General features: G+C 53.6%; 1 protein-coding gene across 2 annotated transcripts; it reads left to right on the forward strand.

Annotated features, from left to right (window-relative positions):
* The first annotated feature begins 443 nt into the window (after positions 1–443).
* LOC310684580 (gap junction delta-2 protein-like) lies at positions 444–17,056 on the forward strand. 2 transcript variants are annotated; one of them, XM_083455932.1, is made up of 3 exons: positions 444–897; positions 9,796–10,252; positions 16,070–17,056. In XM_083455932.1, exons 1-3 carry the CDS (start codon positions 827–829, stop codon positions 16,430–16,432), a joined length of 891 nt encoding a protein of 296 aa, XP_083312058.1. In that variant the 5' UTR covers positions 444–826; the 3' UTR covers positions 16,433–17,056. The 2 variants fall into 2 exon arrangements, with proteins under 2 accessions (XP_083312058.1, XP_083312059.1); XM_083455933.1 differs by having other exon boundaries at positions 456–893.
* The last annotated feature ends 4,816 nt before the right edge of the window (positions 17,057–21,872 follow it).

The raw sequence follows: 21,872 nt of genomic DNA on the forward strand, positions 1-21,872 counted from the left end.
GGCTGCGGCCGGAGGAGCCACCTCCCGCTCCCCCCTCTGCAAATCGCCTTCCACCCACGAGGTCCCTCCCCAGCAGCCTGCAAGAGACACCCCCACCCCCCTAACCAGCTCGCCCTTCCCAGGACCCCCTGGAGCGGCAGCTTGGCGCCGGGCCACCCCAGCGTCCGCCCGCGTCCGGCGTGGTCTTCCCGGAGCCGGGGCTGCAAGATCCAGGCGTCGCCTCCCCGCAGTGTCCTCTTCCTGCTCCGACCTCACCAGGGACTTGCTGCTTGCGCAGCCCTGGCGGTGGGCACTTTCTTCCTCCTCCCTGGTAGTGGCGGGGCGCGCACCACCCACCACCCCTCCCTCCCTCCCCTCCGCGCGCCCTCGTCCCTGCTTGCCTCCCTCCCTCCCTCCCGCGCGCCCGCCCGCCCGCCCGGCGCTTAATCCGCCTCTCCGCCCTTGACACGCGCGCCCAGGTGGCGCCAGGAGACGGAGCCGAGCGCGGCGCGCCGCGGAGAGCGAGCGAGAGAGGCTCCCCCGGTCCCCGGTCCCCGGTGGCAGCATGAGCAGCAGCAGGGCACCGGGGGAGACGGTGGCGACGGCGGCCTCTTCCTCCTCTTGCTCTCCGCGTCCTCCTCGTCGCCCTGCTGCTCCGGATGCCCCCGCAGCCCGCTCCTCCTGCGCCAGGCGGGGCGCCGCTGCGCGCAGCTGATGGCGACGGCGGCGGGCCGGCTGTGAGCAGGGCGATCGCGGGCAGGACTCGGCGGACTAGGCGGGCGGCAGCGGCGGCGACCATCCCTCGGCGGAGCCCTCGGATGCGGGGAGACCCGTGCAGCCCGGAGCGATGGGAGAGTGGACCATTTTGGAAAGGCTGCTGGAGGCTGCGGTGCAACAGCATTCCACCATGATAGGCAGGTGAGAGAGAGAGAGGGCGAGCCGCCAAGAGGACTAGCCGCTTGGCGAGACCGGCGGGGCAAGGAGAGCGAGCGAGCGAGCGCAGGGAAGAACGGACGACCCGGCAGGATCTGCCCCGCGCGTAAAGTTGGGAAGGTGGCTCGGTTAGGGCTGGGAGCGCGGGCGCCTGAGTCCCAGAGGGAGGGTCTCGGAGGGGCTTCTGCACAGCCAAGGCGGGGGGCATGTCCGGCAGGGGCGGCTGGCCATTGTAGGGGCCTCGGGGCAAAGACGGAAGCTGCAGGGGTTGAACCACAGCTGCTGCTGCTGCTTCGCCTCCCTGGGTGCCCAGTTGGGCCTGCCGTCCCCGGGACCTTTTCTCCGAGGAAGGGATCATGTCTGGGAAGACCCTTTCAGGAGTCTTTGGCTTGGCGAGAGTCCGGCTGGTGCGTTTTTACGCGGAGGGTAGAAGCGCCGCGTCAGGTTCCCCCTTCTGCAAGGAGAATCCGGAGAGCTGGTGCGGCTTGCCGGAGCCGGAAGGATGCTCTCTGCGCTTCCTCGCCGCCGGGTCCCCTTCCCTTCCAGCGCTGCGGTCCTCCCGGGGGCAAGTGGCGCAGGGATTCCCCACCGCCGGGTCGCTGAAGAGCCCTGCAGCGCCCGAAAGGCTTCGCACAGGCTTCCCCCAGACTTAACAGTTGCTTCTCTCAGCTGCCGGGTGGGCCGTATGTGTATTAAAGTCAGAAAGAGCTATGCACCGAGTCGGGTCCATCTAGTTCAATATTGCCTACACACTTTGGCAGCGGCTCTCCAGGGTTTCACGCACGGAGATGCCGGGGGATTGAACCTACGACCTCCTGCATGCCAAACAGGCGTCCAACCCTTGAGCTACAGCCCTTTTCCAGAGGTGCATTCTTCCCCTCTGTATTGGAAAGCTTATGCCAAACAGACGATCTAAAACAGAATCACCCAGCCAGCCGTCTGGAAGATTGTTAAAATTGTTACCAGAGTGGCTTGCAGAGTTAGGAAAGGCTGGTGGAGTAACCAGGGTAAAATATATCAGCTTGGCAGCCTGGCTTTGTCTAGTGCTTGGCAGAGCAGAAGAGGGGAAGTTCCTACAGATGGGAATGGGGTTTGCCAGATCTGGAAGCCTTATCCCTTCCCACCAGGGAGGAAAATTATGGGCAGGTGGGTTCTTTCAACTTGAACCAAGGGCGGCTGGACCTGAGACATGGCACTGCCCGAGACATAATGTGGCACAGCATCACACCTGTGGGTATTGTACAGGGTGCCCAGACAGGTCCCTGCTCCAAGGAGACTGCAATCTATAAGACTGCAATCTATAAGATGCAGCAGAAAGAGGGGTGGGAGAGGCAGGTGTGACTGGAACTACAGACCCACAGAGGTGTCCGTGGGGACGGACAGAAAGGCAGGCAAAAGGTAAATGGGCATGTGCAGAGTGTTTGTGACCCGCAGCGAAGCAGCTGCAATGAACCCGCTTCCCAGCCACCTCTAGGTTGCTTCACCAGAGGGCTACCCCTCAGACGGGTTTATCTTTTGAGAAACCAAACAATACACAGACTCTGTAAATGGGGACTGAAAGAAAAATGGAAAGAAAGTGTGTGTGAAAGAATAGAGAGACCACAGGTTTCTGGCAGGCTGATAATCGCCTTCTTCCAAAAACTCCAGGGGTCTGCCAGATCCTGCAGGACTACACGCCGCCGCCCCTGTCACCCCTGCTAGGTGGGGCTGGAGGGCTAAAGGTTGCCCCCCTGTGTTTTAAGGGATATTTGGGGTGGCCTCATGAAGCCACTGTGTCTCCAGTGCTGTCTTCTTTGACCCTCTCTCCATCACTCTTTCTCTCCCTTCTTATTGGGGGCGGCAGCAGTGCCACCAGAACTAATAGCATCTCACAAGAGAGGCAGCCCATGGTTTGTGGAGGGCAGCATGGACAGCAGCTCAGCCCACTCAAGTGTCTTTGTAAGCAAAGGCTACACACCGAGAGCCAGCGTGGTGTTGTGGTTAGAGTGCTGGACTTGGACCTGGGAGACCAGGGTTCGAATCCCCACTCGCACCGAGCTCGCTGGGTGTGCCCTTGGGGGCCCGTCGCTGCCTCTCAGCCTATCCCACCTCACAGGGTTGTTGTGGGGATTAAATAGGATGGAGGCCACCCTGAGCTCCTTGGAGGAAAAAGGTGGGGGATATAAATGCAATAGAAATAAGTAAATAAGGAGAGGTGGGGAAGGGCGAGCCAGGCAGGTGGGCAGTGGGGACTGTGTGGGTGGATGGAGGATGTAATTAACAGGAATTAGGAGGTGTGCGGGGGTGGGGAGTGCTGAGATGAAGCATAAACAGGGAGGTGAAAGAAGAAAGGGCAACGCATCCTTTCTTCAGCACCCAGGAGACTGGCTCAGATAAGTGGTCCATCCATCTCGGCATCCTGTCTCCAAGGGCAACCAACCCAAGATGATGCAGAAGAGGCCACTGGGACGTCCCAGAGAATGTCCCTTCAACCACCTATACAGTTTAAACTTCTGCTTTTGGTGTCTTTGGGCTTTAAATGTTCTTGTCTTCCTTTTGCTCTCCTATGTGCTCTCTTCATTCCTCGCATACCCCAAGATTTGATGTCCTGCCACTTTTTGTCCCTTCACATCTTCTGCTCTTTCCCTGTGGAATGAAGCCTTCCTCCTAACTGCCTGCATTACCCAGCCTCTTCCCATCTTGAAGTGGTGCCTGCAAACCCATCTTTCTGAAAAAGTGGTCTATAATACCTATATGGAGGAGAAGGGGAAGAAATGTCAATGGCCGGGTCAGAAGGCCGCTAAATACGAGAGGTCCTGCCTGTGACCTTTCTGTGCAAAGCCCAAATAAACACAAGTCGAATGAGCCTTTGTTCGCAACAGCGGTCAGTGGCGACAAGGCCGTCTTTCTACCTTTGCTGAGCTCGTTCAACGCTAGTGGAAAAGAAAACCTTACCTCTCAAACAAATCCATTTGAACTTTTTTAGTACGTTGTCGCTCAGCAGCTTCCTTTGCAAATATTTTTGTTGTGAGTGATGAATCATAGCATCACACAGTCTGAAGGGACCCGGAAGCAGTGGCGTAGTGTGGGGGGTGCAGGGGGGGCCGGCCGCACTGGGTGCAACATCTGGGGGTTAGGGTTAGGGGGCGCAAATCCACGGGTTAGGGGGTGCAAATTACTTGCCTTGCCCCGGGTGCTGACAACCCACGCTACGCCACTGCCCGGAAGGATCATCTAGCACAACTCTCCCTGCAATGCAGGAATATGCAGCTGTCCCTTAGGGGATCAAACCTGTGACCTTGGCGCTATCAGCACCATGTGAGCGGGGCTTGACCAAGGTTTGCTTTTTGATAATTTTAGCCGCCCTCGTGGACCTGGTACCATCCAGATATTTTGGACTACAGCTTCTGGCACCAGCTGGGGCTGATGGGATTTGTAGTCCAAAAGATCTGGAGGGTGCCAGGTTGGTGGGAAAACAATATACCGTATTTTTCGCTCTATAAGACGCACCGGATCATAAGACACACCTAGTCTTTGGAGGAGGAAAACAAGAAAAAAATTATTCTGAATCTCAGAAGCCAGAACAGCAAGAGGGATCGCTGCGCAGCGAAAGCAGCAATCCCTCTTGCTGTTCTGGCTTCTGGGATAGCTGCACAGCCTGCATTCACTCCATAAGACGCACACACATTCCCCCTTACTTTTTAGGAGGGGAAAAGTGAGTCTTATAGAGCAAAAAATACAGTAATGGTTATCTGTGGGAACCCTGGCCCATCAAACTCATTCTCTCTTGGTGTGCTCTGTGTGTGTGTGTGTGTGTGTGTAGGGGGGCATTTTAGCAAACTGCTACTCCTGCCAGACGTTGCCTTTATAAGACAAGCAAGCTGAGAAGGCTAAATGACCCCCCCCCCAAAAAAAGAGATGTGGTTGGGTATGCCCAAAACTGAGTTTTTTCCCTTTCCTTCCTCAGTTCAGACTAAGAGGTCTTTCAAACAAAACTACATATTGTTAGCACACAAGAGCCAGGAGTCAGACACACGCGCAGGATCCAGCCCACGCAACAAATTCCCAGTGCGAAATGAAAACTAGAAGTAGGAGTACATAGGTGGAAAAGGGAAACAAACACGGAATTCTGTGTCCTTAAACGCAGCCTACCGAGATGTGTTTGGACTTTGCCAGCCTAGACTATGCGCCTCGACATTTGTGCCCCCCCTGCCGTTTCCATTCCTAGCCTATGAATATCCCCCTCCCCCTTCTTAGAGGAGACACAAATTACCCAAGGCTTAAACCTTAGAAGCAGGGGTGCACCATTTCTGAAAGGAGGAGAGAGATCAGACCTCCATCCTGCCTTTAAGTCATACTGCTGGCTTTGGTAAATGGACAAGAATTGGTAGAACTACCCGGTCTTGAGACAGAGACACTTTGCATGTGCTCAGAGGCATGCTGGCCCAGGAAATAGCTTCTGGGCCGGAACCCTTTCTCGGATGTAAATATCAGACAGGAACAGTGCTGTTCTTGTGCATGCAGCTTCATGGAATACAAAGGCCTCCCAAAAGAGGTAAAGGTAAAGGTAAAGGTACCCCTGCCCGTACGGGCCAGTCTTGACAGACTCTAGGGTTGTGCGCCCATCTCACTCAAGAGGCCGGGGGCCAGCGCTGTCCGAAGACACTTCTGGGTCACGTGGCTAGCGTGACATCGCTGCTCTGGCGAGCCAGAGCCGCCCACGGAAACGCCGTTTACCTTCCCGCTAATAAGCGGTCCCTATTTATCTACTTGCACCTGAGAGTGCTTTCGAACTGCTAGGTTGGCAGGCGCTGGGACCGAGCAACGGGAGCGCACCCCGCCGCGGGGATTCGAACCGCCGACCTTTCGATCGGCAAGCCCTAGGCGCTGAGGCTTTTACCCACAGCGCCACCTGCGTCCCTCCTAAAAGTCTCCCAAAAGAGACTTGCCTACAATTGCACGGTTCGTCCAGGCAGTTTAAATGGTCCAAGGCTTAGTCTTATTTTTAATCATTGTGCTTGACTGCATTACATCGGAACACTGAAAGCTGCCTTAGACTGAGTCAGGCCACTGGGCCCATCTATCTCAATACTGTCTACACTGACTGGCAGTTGCTCTCCAGGCTTTTAGGCCAGAGTCTTCCCCTATCTGGAGAATGAACCTGGGCCCTTCTGCATCCAAAGCAGCCGCTCTCTCCCCGAGCAACGATACAGATGGATCCTACACCACCCTGAAACCCAGTAGGACAAATCTTTGAACGAATGGATGAAATCCGTGTTGTCACATTTTATCTGCGTATTTTATATTATCTTTGTAAATGGGAGAAGGCAAACTTTTCCATGGACGTAACTGCACCTTCATCCTGATGCCAATGTTGCAGCAACTTAGCTTTGCCTAGCAGTGGAACCGCAAGATCCAAGGGAGTACTCTTTGGAAAAGGGTACGAACCTGTGAATCATAGAATTGTAGAGTTGAAAGGGACCCCGAGGGTCATCCAGTCCAACCCCCTGAAATGCAGGAATCTCAGCTAAAGCATCCATGGCAGATGGCCACCCAACCTCTGCTTAAAAACCTCCAAGCAGAGTCCAAACCTCCCAAGGGAGACCGTTCCACAGTCGAACATCTCTTACTGTCAGAAAGTTTTTCCTGATGTTTAGTCAGAATTTCCTTTCGGGGGGGGGAATCATCCTGTGTTGCATTCTAAATTGCAAGCTCCTTGGGGCAGGGACCTCCCTTCATATGCTTTGCACAACAAAGGTCCGTATAGTTAAAGCCATGGTTTCCCCAGTAGTGATGAATGGAAGTGAGAGCTGGACCATCACGAAGGCTGATCACCGAAGAATGGATGCTTTTGAATTCTGGTGCTGGAGGAGACTCTTGAGAGTCCCATGGACTGCAAGAAAATCCATTCTTAAGGAAATCATCCCTGAGTGCTCACTGGAAGGACAGATCCTGAAGCTGAGGCTCCAAGACTTTGGCCACCTCATGAGAAGAGAAGACTCCCTGGAAAAGACCCTGATGTTGGGAAAGATGGAGGGCACAAGGAGAAGGGGACGACAGCGGACGAGATGGTTGGACAGTGTTCTCGAAGCTACCAGCATGAGTTTGACCAAACTGGGGGAGGCAGTGGAAGACGGGAGTGCCTGGTGTGTTCTGGTCCAGGGGGTCACGAAGAGTCGGACACGACTAAACGACTAAACAACAACAACAACATCTCTTCCAATTCTACTATTCTTACGATCATCTGGACAGGCGGTCTGGACTGTGAGCTTTGCTCTGCTCCTGCCTGTCTGCAAGCCACAAAATCCAGCTGCCCAAATAGTCTCTGATCCACCTTTCTACCCTCTCAGAATGCAATCTCCCTCTGCATTTTGCTTTTGCTCTCCAATCATTCTTTGTGCCAAACGCCAGCGTTTTCTCATTCATCTTCCTTACCAGTGCTACTGGCAAAAAACTCTGCGTCCTGTCCTTAGGTTTAATTTCACCCTCCCTTCTCCCCCTCCTCGATATTGCAGCTCTGATGGGAACTGCGGAGTTGGCGAAAAGCAACTTCTCTTCTCCCCCTCCTCCCCTCCTCTGAAGTGCGCAAATTGACTCACTTGCTAGATTTTGCGTCGCTGCAGAAACCCAAGTCTCCCTCGTGCCCTTGAAGCTGTCCTAGGTATATACTCTCTCAAACTGTCTCTACTGCCTGCATACCTGGCAGTGCAGTCCTATATACGTCCACTCAAAAGTTAAGCCCCACTGGCTCTCAGGTAAATACCGTATTTTTTGCTCTATGAGACGCACCAGACCACAAGACGCACCTAGTTTTTGAGGAGGAAAACAAGGAAAAAAATATTCTGAATCTCAGAAGCCAGTACAGCAAGAGGGATCGCTGTGCAGTGAAAGCAGCAATCCCTCTTGCTGTTCCGGCTTCTGGGATAGCTGCGCAGCCTGCATTCGCTCCATAGGACGCACACACATTTCCCCTTACTTTTTAGGAGGGAAAAAAGTGAGTCTTATAGAGCAAAAAATACGGTAGGTATCAGACTGCACCCGCAATGTTGCTTTCAGCTTTCCCTGCCCATGCAATGAAATCTGAATTCATTTGCGGAGGAAGAAGAGGAGGAGTTTGGATTTGATATCCCGCTTTATCACTACCCGAAGGAGTCTCAAAGCGGCTAACATTCTCCTTTCCCTTCCTCCCCCACAACAAACACTCTGTGAGGTGAGTGAGGCTGAGAGACTTCAGAGAAGTGTGACTAGCCCAAGGTCACCCAGCAGCTGCATGTGGAGGAGTGGAGACGCGAACTCGGTTCACCAGATTACAAGTCCACCGCTCTTAACCACTGCACCACACTGGTGATTCCTCTTAACATGCAGTAGAATGGGGCTCTTGGAAGCCCTTCTGCTTTCATCCAGCATCTCAGCTGTTTCCCAAGAGGTGCTCTAAGGAAGCCCCCAACTCCCTGGTTCCATAAATTTAAGACTTTCCCCAAAGAATCCTGAGAAATGTAGTTTGTTAAAGGGTGCTGGGAATTACAGTCCTGTGAGGGTTAAACCATAGCTCCCACTACCTATCTATCTGTATCTATCTATCCAGTGGTACCTCGGAAGTGAAACGGAATCCATTCCGGAAGCCCGTCCGACTTCCAAAACATTCAGAAACCAAAGCGTGGCTTCTAATTGGCTGCAGGAACCACCTGCAGCCAATCAGAAGCCCCGCCAGACGTTCAGGTTCCAAATAACGTTCGCAAACCGGAACACTCACGTCTGGGTTTGCAGCATTCGGGAGCCAAAACATTTGACTCGCAAGGCGTTTGGGATCCAAGGTATGACTGTATTGGAGAGAAGGACCTTATTCTTGAGTTGTGTGGCACTTATGCAACTACAATCCCAGAGGATCACTTTCAGCATTTTGTGTGTGTGTGTGTCTTCTAAAAGTCAGATAGCTGTTTATTTCCTTGACATCTTAAGGGAGGGCGTTCCACAGGGCGGGCGCCACTACTGAGAAGGCCCTCTGCCTGGTTCCCTGTAGCTTGATTTCTCGCAGCGAGGGAACTGCCAAAAGGCCCTTGGAGCTGGACCCCAGTGTCCAGGCTGAATAATGTGGGTGGAGACACTCCTTCAGCTATACTGGGCCTTTGAGGCTGTTTAGGGACGCAGGTGGCGCTGTAGGTTAAACCACGGAGCCTAGGACTTGCCGATCAGAAGGTCGGCGGTTCGAATCCCCGCGATGGGATGAGCTCCCGTTGCTTAGTCCCTGCTCCTGCCAACCTAGCAGTTCGAAAGCACGTCAAAGTGCAATAGATCGGTACCACTCCAACAAGAAGGTAACCGGTGTTTCCTTGTGCTGCTCTGGTTCGCCAGAAGCGGCTTAGTCATGCTGGCCACATGACCCGGAAGCTGTACGCCGGCTCCCTCGGCCAGTGAAGCGAGATGAGTGCCGCAACCCCAGAGTCGGCCACGACTGGACCTAATAGTCAGGGGTCCCTTTACCTTTACCTTTTAGGGCTTTAAAGGTCAGCACCAACCCTTTGAATTGTGCTCGGAAACTGGGAGCCGACGTAGATACTGTATTTTTTGCTCTATAAGACTCACTTTTTCCCTCCTAAAAAGTAAGGGGAAATGCATGTGCGTCTTATGGAGCGAGTGCAGGCTGTGCAGCTATCCCAGAAGCCAGAACAGCAAGAGGGATTGCTGCTTTCACTGTGCAGCGATCCCTCTTGCTGTTCTGGCTTCTGAGATTCAGATTTTTTTTTTCTTGTTTTCCTCCTCCAAAAACTAGGTGCGTCTTGTGGTCTGGTGCGTCTTATAGAACAAAAAATACGGTATTTTAGGACCTGTGTTATGTGGTCACAGTGGCCATCCCCAGTCTCCCTTCATATCTCCCTCTGTTCTCCCTTCCTTCTGTCCCGCCAGGATCCTGCTGACAGTGGTGGTGATCTTCCGCATCCTGATTGTGGCCATCGTGGGAGAGACGGTTTACGAGGACGAGCAGACGATGTTCATGTGCAATACCCTGCAGCCCGGGTGCAACCAGGCCTGCTACGACAAGGCCTTCCCCATCTCGCACATCCGCTACTGGGTCTTCCAGATCATCCTGGTCTGCACGCCCAGCCTCTGCTTCATCACCTACTCCGTGCACCAGTCGGCCAAGCAGAGGGACCGCCGCTACTCCTTCCTCTACCCGCTGCTGGAGAAGGACGGCAGGAAGGTGAAGAACGTCAACGGCATCCTGGTGCAGAACCCAGACGGCTCCTCCAAGGAGGAACCCGACTGCCTGGAGGTGAAGGAGATCCCCAGCGCCCCCATGCGGCCCCCCAAGAGCTCCAAGGTCAAGCGACAGGAGGGCATCTCCCGCTTCTACATCATCCAGGTCAGTCGGGGTGATAGAGGGCTCCCCTTTGCTTGCTGCATGCCCAGCCCCTCCCTAAGATTGGGGGGGCCCTGGAGACTCGCTCAACAGCTCGTGAAAAGGCCGAGAGGTTGCAGGGAGGAGCTGTGCACACTGGCGTAGCGTGGGTTGTCAGCACCCGGGGCAAGGCAAGTAATTTGCGCCCCCTAACCCGTGGATTTTAGCACTCAGAGAGCTGCGAGTGCGAGCGCGCCCCCCCCCCCAGATGTTGCGCCCGGTGCGGCCGGCCCCCCCTGCACCCCCATGCTACGCCACTGGCTGTGCATGAGCCTGTTGCGTGGTGCGGCGGCAAGTGAGGCCAATGCTATTCTAGGTTGTTGCATCATAGCCTCGCACAATCCGGCAAAATGCGCCCAGCCGTCTATCCCCTTAGCTGGCAGGCAGAATTCTGTGTGCCATCCCATGCCCCCTGCGCCAGTCTAGTGCAATAGCAGAGACGGTCCCCAACGTCAGTGTTAAAACAATATCCACCTGAAGGTGTGCATAGGCCCGGAGAGTGGTTGCCTCAGGCTGGCTCTAGATGTCATCCATTGGGCACGACCCACCAGGGTAGCTCAGTTGGTTAGAGCGTGGTGCCGATAACTCCAAAGTTGCAGGTTCGATCCCCGTAAGGGACAGCGTTGCAGGGGGTTGGACTGGATGATCTTCGGGGCCCCTTCCAACGCTATGATTCTGTGATCACTGCTTTGAGGTGCATTCATTCCCCCCCCCACTCCCGGCCGGGTGTTGCGTGGCTGTAGCGCAGCTTTCAGCAACCCGGCGCCCTCGTTGGAGGAACACCGAGCTGATGGGGCCTCATGGGCATTGTAGTTCAAGGGCCCCCACCTGCTTGGCAAAGACTGGAACATTCTGGCAGACAGAACGACATCGGAGGAGGCTGTGTGTGATGGTCCCGGGGCTAACTGAGAGGCGAGGTCCGAGTCCAGTCTGATGTCAATGCTGCGGTATGGAGGCTGTCCGTCAAAGATGTAGCTGGGTCCAAGGAAGGGAGTCGGGTGGGGTCAGGAACTCTGGCAGAAGAGCAGGACAGGGTGCAGGCAGGAACAGGCTACCAACAATGTTGCTCCCGCAACCTGTGACTGGGCTGGCTGGCTTTTATCTGCCCCGAGGCATAGGGCGGCCCCGATCCTCTGGTGACTCGCCTCTCCTGGCCTGGAGGCGAGCACTCCTCCTGGAGGGACTTAGTTCCCCCCGCCTCTCTGCCCTGAGCCTCTGCAGCTCCGGAGAGGCTGGAGGGTTACTGGACCCAGAGGCCACCTCACCTTCCCCTGACGCGGCTGAGAGTGGAGCACCTGCAGGCAGTGGGTCCTCCATCACCTCAGGAGCCAGAGCAGACTCAGCTGGTGCCTGCACCTGAGGATCCAGCACAGGTGAGGACCCTTCAGGCTCAGGCCCCAGCCCCGGCTCAGCTGGTTCTGGAGGCGGGGAATCCTGTGCAGGCTGGGATCCCTCAGGGTCAGCCTCCGAGTTCGAATCCCAGGCCATCACACTGTGGCCTGTTGGTCCAACGTCCTGTTCTTGCAGTGGCCAGCCAGATGCAACAGCAGCTATCCCCTCCCATGGTCCCCAGCTGTTCAGAGACATTGCTGCCTCCGGCTGCGAGGACAGAACTGAGGGCCACTGGTAGCCCTCTCCTCCATTAATTTGTCTGGTCCTCTTTTGGAGCCACCCGGGTTGGTGGCCATCGCTGCCTCTGGTGGCAGTGAGTTCCATAGTTTAACTATGCTCCACATGAAGAAGTACTTCCTGATGGTAGAACTGTCTAATGGTTAGAGCCGTTTGACAGTGGAACAGACGCCCTCGGAAGGTGGCGGACTCAGCTTCGTGTAGGTTTCTAAACAGAGGCTGGTGGCCATACATTGGGGATTATTTAGCTGCGATTCCTGCATTGCAGGGGGTGGGACTAGATGACCCTGGTCTTTCCTAGCAGCTCTACCATTCTATGAGAAGACAGGCTTTGAGGCATGTGGGCAAACTGCCTGGCTCCAACTTTAGGCGGAAGATAATAGTAATTTGGGACGTGGGTGGCGATGTGGGTTAAACCACAGAGCCTAGGACTTGCCGATCAGAAGGTCGGTGGTTCGAATCCCCGTGACGGGGTGAGCTCCCGTTGCTGGGTCCCTGCTCCTGCCAACCTAGCAGTTCGAAAGCATGTCAAAGTGCAAGTAGATAAAGAGGTACCACTCCGGCGGGAAGGTAAACGGCATTTCCGTGCGCTGCTCTGGTTCGCCAGAAGCGACTTAGTCATGCTGGCCACATGACCCGGAAGCTGTACACTGGCTCCCTCGGCCAATTAAGCGAGATGAGCGCCACAACCCCAGAGTCGGCCACGACTGGACCTAATGGTCAGGGGTCCCTTTACCTTTAATAGTAATTTAATAATTGTAATACTTATACCCTGCCTATCTGACTGGGCGTGACGAGCAGGATTTCTAATTGTCCAAGGGTGAGCCAGGGATTGGGGGACAAAGGGGTTCCCCCCCCCTTCCTTGGAAACAGCAGAAATATATATAGCCTTATGCAAAAGGAACAAGAAGAGAGGAAAACTTCGGCATTTGCAGAATGCAGATGCTTTTCCTAAGCGCAGAGAATGTGCAGCCCGGACTCTAAGCGTCGTCCTGATCTTCCTTCCCAGCAGCCTACGCGAGAGAAAAGGGCACGAGGGTCTGGCGGCAACATGGTGACCATCTGTTTTATTTATAGACGCGCGGGGCGAGAACAAGCGTAGAAGGGAGGCAGCGTTGGCAGCAGGCAGAAGTGGCGCTGAGGCTTCAGGCTCTGCCAGAACCACCTGGAGAAATCCAACCATCTCCAAGCACCACAGGACACTTCTTCCATGTGTCTTTCCAGAGCCCCAGACAGCTCCCATGCTGTCCGGCTCCGGTGGGGCCTGTCAATGACCAGTTCGGATTCTCTGGGGTGGGGTGGGGGGTCTGGTTAGCAGCAAGGATAGAGCTAAGAGTAGGCACTCACACCGCATGATTTAGGCGGATTCAGCCAGGGTGTGGATTCAGCCTGCAGCCCAACTGAGTGGAAGCAGCCTCAAATCTTTGTGAGTTGGGCTGCCAGGGGGTGGGGTGCCCAGCAGGGAACATACCAGTGCAGTGGTCCCCAAGCTTTTTTTGTGGAGGGGTGTCCTGCCACCCGCTTGGTTCCATAACCTCATCTCCCATGCCTCCTGCCCTATAAAAAGCACCATTCGTGACAGCGGTGTGGACATCTCGCTAAGGAACACAATAACACAATGAAATTCAAAACGGCAACGGTCAGTTGTCCATTTATTCAGAATCCAATTAGATTTAGTCTAATTAACCAACTCAACAAAACTGATGAGCTTGGTGCGGCGATACCAGCTTTTCAAACTGGGATTGTCATTTAGCGGCCTCGGTATACCTGAAGGAGCATCTCCACCCCCATCGTTCACTGAGGTCCAGCGCCGAGGGCCTTCTGGCGGTTCCCTCATTGCAAGGAGTGAGGTTACAGGGAACCAGGCAGAGGGCCTTCTTGGTAGTGGCACCTGCCCTGTGGAACACCCTCCCATCAGATGTCAAGGAAATAAGCAGCTGCCCTATTTTTAAAAGACATCTGAAGGCAGCCCTGTTTAGGGAAGTTTTTTATATTTAATGCTGTATTGTTTTTAACAAGAGTGGCTGGAGAAACTCAGCCAGAAGGGTGGAGTATAAATAATTAATAAAATAATAATAATAATAATAATAATAATAATAATAATAATAATTTGCGTCCCACAAGTGCCTTCCCTGCTGGGAGCAAGAAAGGTGATGCATCGCTCCCTCCTGTCAGGACCAGAGGTCAAGGATTATGGGAACTGTAGTCCAAAAACAGGAGGACACCCCAAGTTTGAGAAACTCTGGTTTTTAAAGTAAAAATTAGCCCCGCCCCACATTGATTTGGGGCTGGATCTGGGTGGGGCGTCCTCTGGATTTGGGGCAGGTGTGTGAGGAGAGGGTCCCCCCCTACACAAAGCCAGGCAGATACCGTATTTTTCGCTCTATAAGACGCACCAGACCATAAGACACCCCTAGTTTTTGGAGGAGGAAAACAAGGAAAAAAATATTCTGAATCTCAGAAGCCAGAACAGCAAGAGGGATTGCTGCGCAGCGAAAGCAGCAATCCCTCTTGCTATTCTGGCTTCTGGGATAGCTGCGCAGCCTGCATTCGCTCCATAAGACGCACACACATTTCCCCTTACTTTTTAGGAAGGAAAAAGTGAGTCTTATAGAGCAAAAAATACGGTATATTGAAAGCAGGCAGCGGAGAAGACCAAGTCAAAATCAGGAGCGGAAAACAGGAATGTTGCAGGACCAAGGTCAGCTCCAGCTGAAAATCCAAATTCTGCTGCTGGGCTTAAAAGGGCATCTTTTTCCATTTTAGGGCCCTGGGCCCCCAACCCTGCTCAGTGCCCTCTGGGGCTCTGTTTCTCAAACTCAGATCTCCAGTTGTTGTTGGGCTACAACTCCCATCATCCAGCAGACGGTTCACAACCAAGCCTGGGACCCTAGGCGTACTGATTCCACCTGGTGACACCTGTATGCGGTTCAGGCCTCCTAAATTTCATTGGGGCCGAGGTGTGCCCTTGAATGCTCCCCCCCCCTCTTGCATGAAGCTGTTGGGCTTAATCCTCTTCAGACTAGGGTTTGCCTGAACTTTTGGGGGAAGCAGCATGGAAGATCTGCTCTCTGGTGTAGGCTTCTTAGTCACCTCCCTTCCAGCTCGCAGCCACCCAACTTGCCTGACTTGCTTTTTCTCCCTCCCTCGTTCCGCCTCTCACTCTTTATTCACTGTAGTTTGAACAAAGGAGCTAACACCTTCCACCAAACATCAGGCAGCAGATGAGTGCAAAAAAGTAAAAAGCCAGCAATTGGCAGCAATTGAGGAACAATATTGCTGATTGATGAGGCAAAGTTATCACACGGCTGAAAGCCAAGCCCTTGCAGGTCCTTGCTGGGGGACCAGCCTTGCCTTGTTGCTCTCACAAAGAAAGACACTTGGTATGGAAAATTCAAGATTCAACACATATAGATCCCAAGGATGATCTCTCCCAAGAGGACCTGGAGGAGAACAGAAAGCTAAGATCGCAGGAAAGGTCAGCACAGTTACCACAGGGCAAGTTTGGAGGTTCCTTACTCTGTCCACTTCGGGCCCCTGCTGATTTGCATCGAGCAATTACACTGGTACCTCGGGTTACATATGCTTCAGGTTACACACTCCGCTAACCCAGAAATAGTGCTTCAGGTTAAGAACTTTGCTTCAGGATAAGAACAGAAATCGGGCTCTGGCGGCGGCAGCAGGAGGCCCCATTAGCTAAAGTGGTGCTTCAGGTTAAGAACAGTTTCAGGTTAAGAACGGACCTCTGGAACGAATTAAGTACTTAACCCGAGGTACCACTGTACAAAGGGCCTACAGTGGTACCTCGGGTTACATACACTTCAGCTTACAGACTCCGCTAACCCAGAAATATTACCTCAGGTTAAAAACTTTGCTTCAGGATGAGAACAGAAATTGTGCAGCAGCGGCGAGGCAGCAGCAGCAGGAGGCCCCATTAGCTAAAGTGGTGCTTCAGGTTAAGAACGGACCTCTGGAACAAATTAAGTACTTAACCCGAGGTACCACTATATAGATGAAAGGGAACCTGTGGCTCCATCGTCCTCTGCCAGGGCAGCCAGGGGTGAGGGATGTTGGGAGTTGTAGTTCAGTAGCATCTGGAGGTAGAGGCCGCTCTCTGCCAACCCCTGACCCTGTTCCCTCCCGCTGCTTTAGGTGGTTTTCCGCAATGCCTTGGAGATTGGCTTCCTGGCGGGACAGTACTTCTTGTACGGCTTCAACGTGCCGGCCATTTTCGAGTGCGACCGCTACCCGTGCGTCAAGGAGGTGGAGTGCTACGTGTCGCGGCCCACGGAGAAGACCGTCTTCCTCGTCTTCATGTTTGCCGTGAGCGGGATCTGCGTCCTCCTCAACCTGGCCGAGCTCAACCACCTCGGCTGGCGCAAGATCAAGACCGCCATCCGAGGGGTTCAGGCCAGGCGGAAATCCATCTGCGAGGTGCGGAAGAAGGACCTCTCCTCGCTGGCCCAAGTGCCTACGCTCGGACGGACGCAGTCGAGCGAGTCCGCCTACGTCTGAGCGCTCCCGGTCCAGCTCGGTTGGGGTGGGGATCGGGGCCTCGGCGGGCCTGACATCGCCAACGCAGCAAGGAGAAAGCTGGCCTGACCACAATACCTCCCAGGTTAACCATGCAATATTCAGTGGGTGCTTTCAAAAACAAAACACCCTCCTCGCTTTCAGAGGACGGGGCCTCACCTTCGCTTTAAGGGCTGATGGGGGAAACCCAGCCCCTCAGGAGCCATGGGGCAGGAGCAAGGGGGAGGGAAACGGAGGAAGAGGTTTGGTGCCCCTTCCTCCTATGCGCCGGCTCCTCTCAAATATTTTCTCTTCTCTACACTTAACTAATGGTGCAAGCAAAACGGTGCAGTTTGCGGAAACTTGTGCCTACGACTCCTTTTTACGGACTGGTGATGAAAAGCGCATGAATCGGCGGTGGGTGGGGGAGGCTTGTGGGGGGGACGACGTTGCTTGCGTGTGTGTATTTTTTAAAGGAAGCGACAACAGAAAGACAGAGAGAGGGGCTTTCCCCTCACGCACGACCGGATCTCTCTCTCATCTGCCGTGATGTAAATAGTGAACGAGCAAATGTGATTTTATATAAAAAAGATAAGGTATGCAATAAAAAGAACCCCATTTTCTTCATTGTTTTTCCTGGCAGCCTCTCTGTTGGTGCTGGGGGAATTGGTGGCGATGGTGTTGGGAGGGTGGAAGGGTCAGGCTGATGTCTGTGCGTGCTCCATAAATCCCAAGGGTATGTGGAGAAGACCAGATCACCATTCTGTCCCAGCCGCGGCGTGTGGGGCGGGGGCACAGCTTTGTTTGTTTTTCAAACGACCTTCTTCCAGGCTTTCAAGAGCAGTCGGGCATGTGGAAGCGAAGTACGGTGGTACCTTGGGTTACATACGCTTCAGGTTACATACGCTTCAGGTTACAGACTCCGCTAACCCAGAAATAGTACCTTGGGTTAAGAACTTTGCTTCAGGATGAGAACAGAAATCATGCTGCAGCGGCACAGCGGCAGCAGGAGGCCCCATTAGCTAAAGTGGTGCTTCAGACCTCCAGAAGGAATTATCGTATTTTTCGCTTTATAAGACACACCAGACCACAAGACGCACCTAGTTTGGGGAGGAGGAAAACAAGAAAAAAAATATCCTGAATCTCAGAAGCCAGAACAGCAAGAGGAATCGCTGCGCAGCGAAAGCAGCAATCCCTCTTGCTGTTCTGGCTTCTGGGATAGCTGCACAGCCTGCATTCGCTCCATAAGACGCACACACGTTTCCCCTTACTTTTTAGGAGGGAAAAAGCGAGTCTTATAGAGCAAAAAATACTGTAAGTTCTTAACCCAAGGTACCCCTGTAGATGCAAGTTTCCCTCCGCTGTCTCGCCACGAGAAATGAATTTGCACTGGCTTGATTTCTGCAGGTCAGGCTGCTGTTAAAACGGAGTTGCAAAAGGCCTGCTCAAAACAGCAGCAGGCACCTTGTTCTAGCCACTGCCAACTCTTGCCTCCATCACTCTGACCGTGGCCACCTCTGGAGCATCTTTCCCAAGGCCCCCCTGCTGTGGACGGCAGCGGCGTGGGGGTGGTGATTTTGTCTCTGACTGCCTGGGCCCAAGACGTAGAGCAAAGCGAGGCTCCCCCCCCTCCTTCCACGCACATGTACACAGACCCCTCCCAGCCCGGTCAGCTGCAGCAGCCTCTCATCCCTTAATCTGCTCTCTAATAGGTCTAAAGCGGAGAAGGGGGTTAACTGGGCACCATCTGGCTTAGCCTGAGCGAAGGCCCAAGATCTCTTGTGGTGCAAAAGAGGCCTGCGAGGCGATCGGGGAGAACCAGAGTCCCTTCCTGCCCCACAGGCTATGGGGAGGACGTTTCCTGAGTCCCCCTCCTGCTTCCCGAGAGCAAGGGGAAAGACGGAACCTTCTCTCCGTTTACTAATCCCCATCCCTCCTACCGCCGGCCTCCCGTTGTCCCCATCCCCTAAGCGGCTCTTGCGCAGCCCCTCCGCCCAGACCCCCCTCTGCCCCCTGCAGTGCACTTAGAGAGCCTAAACCCCATCTAAGCCTCTTTGGTGTCCCAACCAGATGAGCAAAGGAGTTCAGGCAAAAAAGAGAGAGAGACAAGGAGTTTACTAGAGTGGAGAACTGGATGTCTCCGTCTGCCCGAGGTGGGTCACAGTGTTGAAATTGGGGGTGGCTCTCAGGCACAACCCATGTTTGCCCTTTGATCCTGAAACTCCCTCTTCACTGTGAAGACACAGAGTCAGGGCATCTTGCTCAGCACTGCCAGCACGGACGCCAGAGTTTCAGGCAAGGAGTCTCTCTACCTGGGGATGCTGAGGAATGCCTCTCGGATCTCGTGCCTGCAAAATGTTGAACGAGTGTCCTTCCCTCTGAGGTGGATATATATAATAGAGCATCTTTCCCTGCCTTCTGCCCCCCCCCCCCCGCTTTAATCCCAACCTGGAGCAGGGAATCTGCTCGCAGGTTTTGAAAACAAAATACTGTATTTTCTGCTCTATAAGACTCACTTTTTCCTTCCTAAAAAGTAAGGGGAAGTGTGTGTGCATCTTATGGAGCAAATGCAGGCTGCACAGCTATCCCAGAAGCCAGAACCGCAAGAGGGATTTCTGCTTTCACTGCGCAGCGATCCCTCTTGCTGTTCTGGCTTCTGAGATTCAGAATATTTTTTTTATTGTTTTCCTCCTCCAAAAACTAGGTGCGTCTTGTGGTCTGGTGCGTATTATGGAGCGAAAAATACGGTAAATCTGACCAGTTGTTTCTTTGCTGTATCTGCCGCACTTGCTCAGCTGACATCCTTAGTCCTCCCCAGATCTCTTCCAGCCGTTCTCTTCTCTCGCCTGCTCTCTGCAGTGGTCGGGACATTGCTGGCAGGACTAACCTTAGGTAAGGTCACAAGAGAGACCTTGTGAGTTGGGGCTCCCTAAGCAAATCACCAAAGCATTCACGAGAGGGGGGACAGAGAGAAAGAGGGACCCTGCAGCTTTGGGGGGGGGGATTGGCATGGGAGCCGAGCATCACAGGGCTCCAGGAACTCCCTCTCCTGCACATCTGCCGGGGCAGCCCTGGCCCTCTCTTGCCTCCGGCAACCCTCGTCTGTGCAGGCTTTCGACTGAGTCGAATGGAGGTGGCCAGAGGAGCAGACGCCTTGCCTTCTTCCTGCCCCTTGCCTGCTCATTTGCACTGGGAAGGAGGTGAGATCTCATTCATATGTATGTCTCTATTAATAGTGCCCTGTGCCTGGCGGGGCTCTAACAGCTGCCAACGTGTCATCCCTGCTTTGCCGCCGATCCTCCTCCCATTCACTAGGAAGATAAGAGAGGAAGAAAAAGTGGTTCCCTGGTTAGAGAAAGAGGAAGGAGACAGGTGTGGAGAGGCCAGAGGGATGCCAACTTTTTGAAGCAGCCCTGGGCCTGTAAACAGCCACCTTGTGCGTGGAAATCAAATGCTGGTGGCGAGGAAGCATCGCCTGAAGCTGGAAAAAGCTTTAGCGGCTGGTTTAATTTATCTTTGTCAGGCTGCTGCTGCTTAAGGCACAAGAACAGAGCCAGTTAGGAGGCTGGGCTACCATCAGGGAGCCCAGAACTTTTGTACCCCGGTCCACAAAACAATGGGGAGCGAGGAAGATGAGGGTCACTTTTGACGCAGCAGGGAGGATGCAAGAACCTGTGGCCCCCTGTGATGTATGGCTCTTGCTTTGGGTAGCATGTCTCCCCAAGCATCTTAATGCGTGCAGAAAAGAGAGGAAGAGGCTGTATCCTGAAGCCCCGTGGAAAGGCAATGCCAGCTGCAGAGACTTCTTCACTGGTGGTTTTCAACTGGTCAAAACTTCCTCTCACCCCCCTAATGCATATTAGGCAAAGGTAAAGGGACCCCTGACCATTAGGTCCAGTCACAGACGACTCTGGGGTTGCGACGCTCATCTCGCTTTACTGGCCGAGGGAGCCAGCATACAGCTTCTGGGTCATGTGGCCAGCATGACTAAGCCGCTTCTGGCGAACCAGAGCAGCACACGGAAACGCCGTTCACCTTCCCACTGGAGCGGTACCTATTTATCTACTTGCACTTTGACGTGCTTTCGAACTGCTAGGTTGGCAGGAGCTGGGACCGAGCAACGGGAGCTCACCCCGTCACGGGGATTCGAACCGCCGAATTCTGATCAGCAAGTCCTAGGCTCTGTGGTTTAACCCACATATTATTTAATCCTAAAACAGAAAATTGCGGAGAAATCTAGATGGAGCTACCTTATCGTTCCTGCTAAATCTGTATCATCGAAAGAGTGGCTTGTGCATCTTATCACAATAATGCATCCTAGTTCTGACACAAACGCAGTGCTCCAGAGTCTTAGCAAACGTATGCTAAGTTTTGATTCCACCTCACCCGCCCCAGAACCAACATCCACAGCTATGGTGCACCCTCCAAATTTTTCTACCCAGCTACAAAGGGCACATGAAAGCCATCTGCTACCACAGCTGGTCACCCTGAAGCCTAGTTTTCAGTAGTTAAAAAATGACCGGGTTGAATTGCTTCAGAGTGAAGATAGAGATCCTCCATACCAAAATAGAAATCCCTGCACACAGACAACTCATGTCTGGAAGAGTTCTAGGTCAGCTTTCTCCATGGCATGCTAGCTTTCTCTATGCAGATGTATGCCTATTTATATGGAAGCTCGTTCCATTATGGGAGCCCTCCAAACCTGAACTGGCAGAGTCTAAACACAGGTTTCACACCTCAGGAACCTATTGGACTCAGGAGAACATTCAAGCTGTGCTTGTGGTTTGGTCTCCACCTAGTTCAGGGCTTCCCAAACTTGGGTCTCTGGCTGTTTTTGGACTACAGTTCCCATCACCCCTGACCGCTGGCTCCTGCTAGCTAGGGATGATGGGAGTTGTAGTCCAACAAACACCGGGAGACCCAAGTTTGGGAAACCCTGACCTAGTTCAAGGATGGAGAACTTGCAGCCATCTAGAGAGCTCATAGAATCATAGAGTTGGAAGAGACCACAAGGGCCATCGAGTCCAACCCCCTGCCAAGCAGGAAACGCCATCAGAGCACTCCTGACATATGGTTGTCAAGCCTCTGCTTAAAGACCTCCAAAGAAGGAGACTCCACCACACTCCTTGGCAGGAAATTCCACTGTCGAACAGCTCTTACTGTCAGGAAGTTCTTCCTAATGTTGAGGTGGAATCTTCTTTCTTGTAGTTTGGATCCATTGCTCCGTGTCCGCTTCTCTGGAGCAGCAGAAAACAACCTTTCTCCCTCCTCTATGTGACATCCTTTTATATATTTGAACATGGCTATCATATCACCCCTTAACCTCCTCTTCTCCAGGCTAAACATGCCCAGCTCCCTTAGCCGTTCCTCATAAGGCATTGTTTCCAGGCCTTTGAGCATTTTGGTTGCCCTCCTCTGGACACGTTCCAGTTTGTCAGTGTCC

This window comes from Podarcis tiliguerta (genome assembly GCF_965153285.1).
Source record: "Podarcis tiliguerta genome assembly, chromosome: 8".
Classification (NCBI taxonomy): Eukaryota; Metazoa; Chordata; class Lepidosauria; order Squamata; family Lacertidae; genus Podarcis; species Podarcis tiliguerta.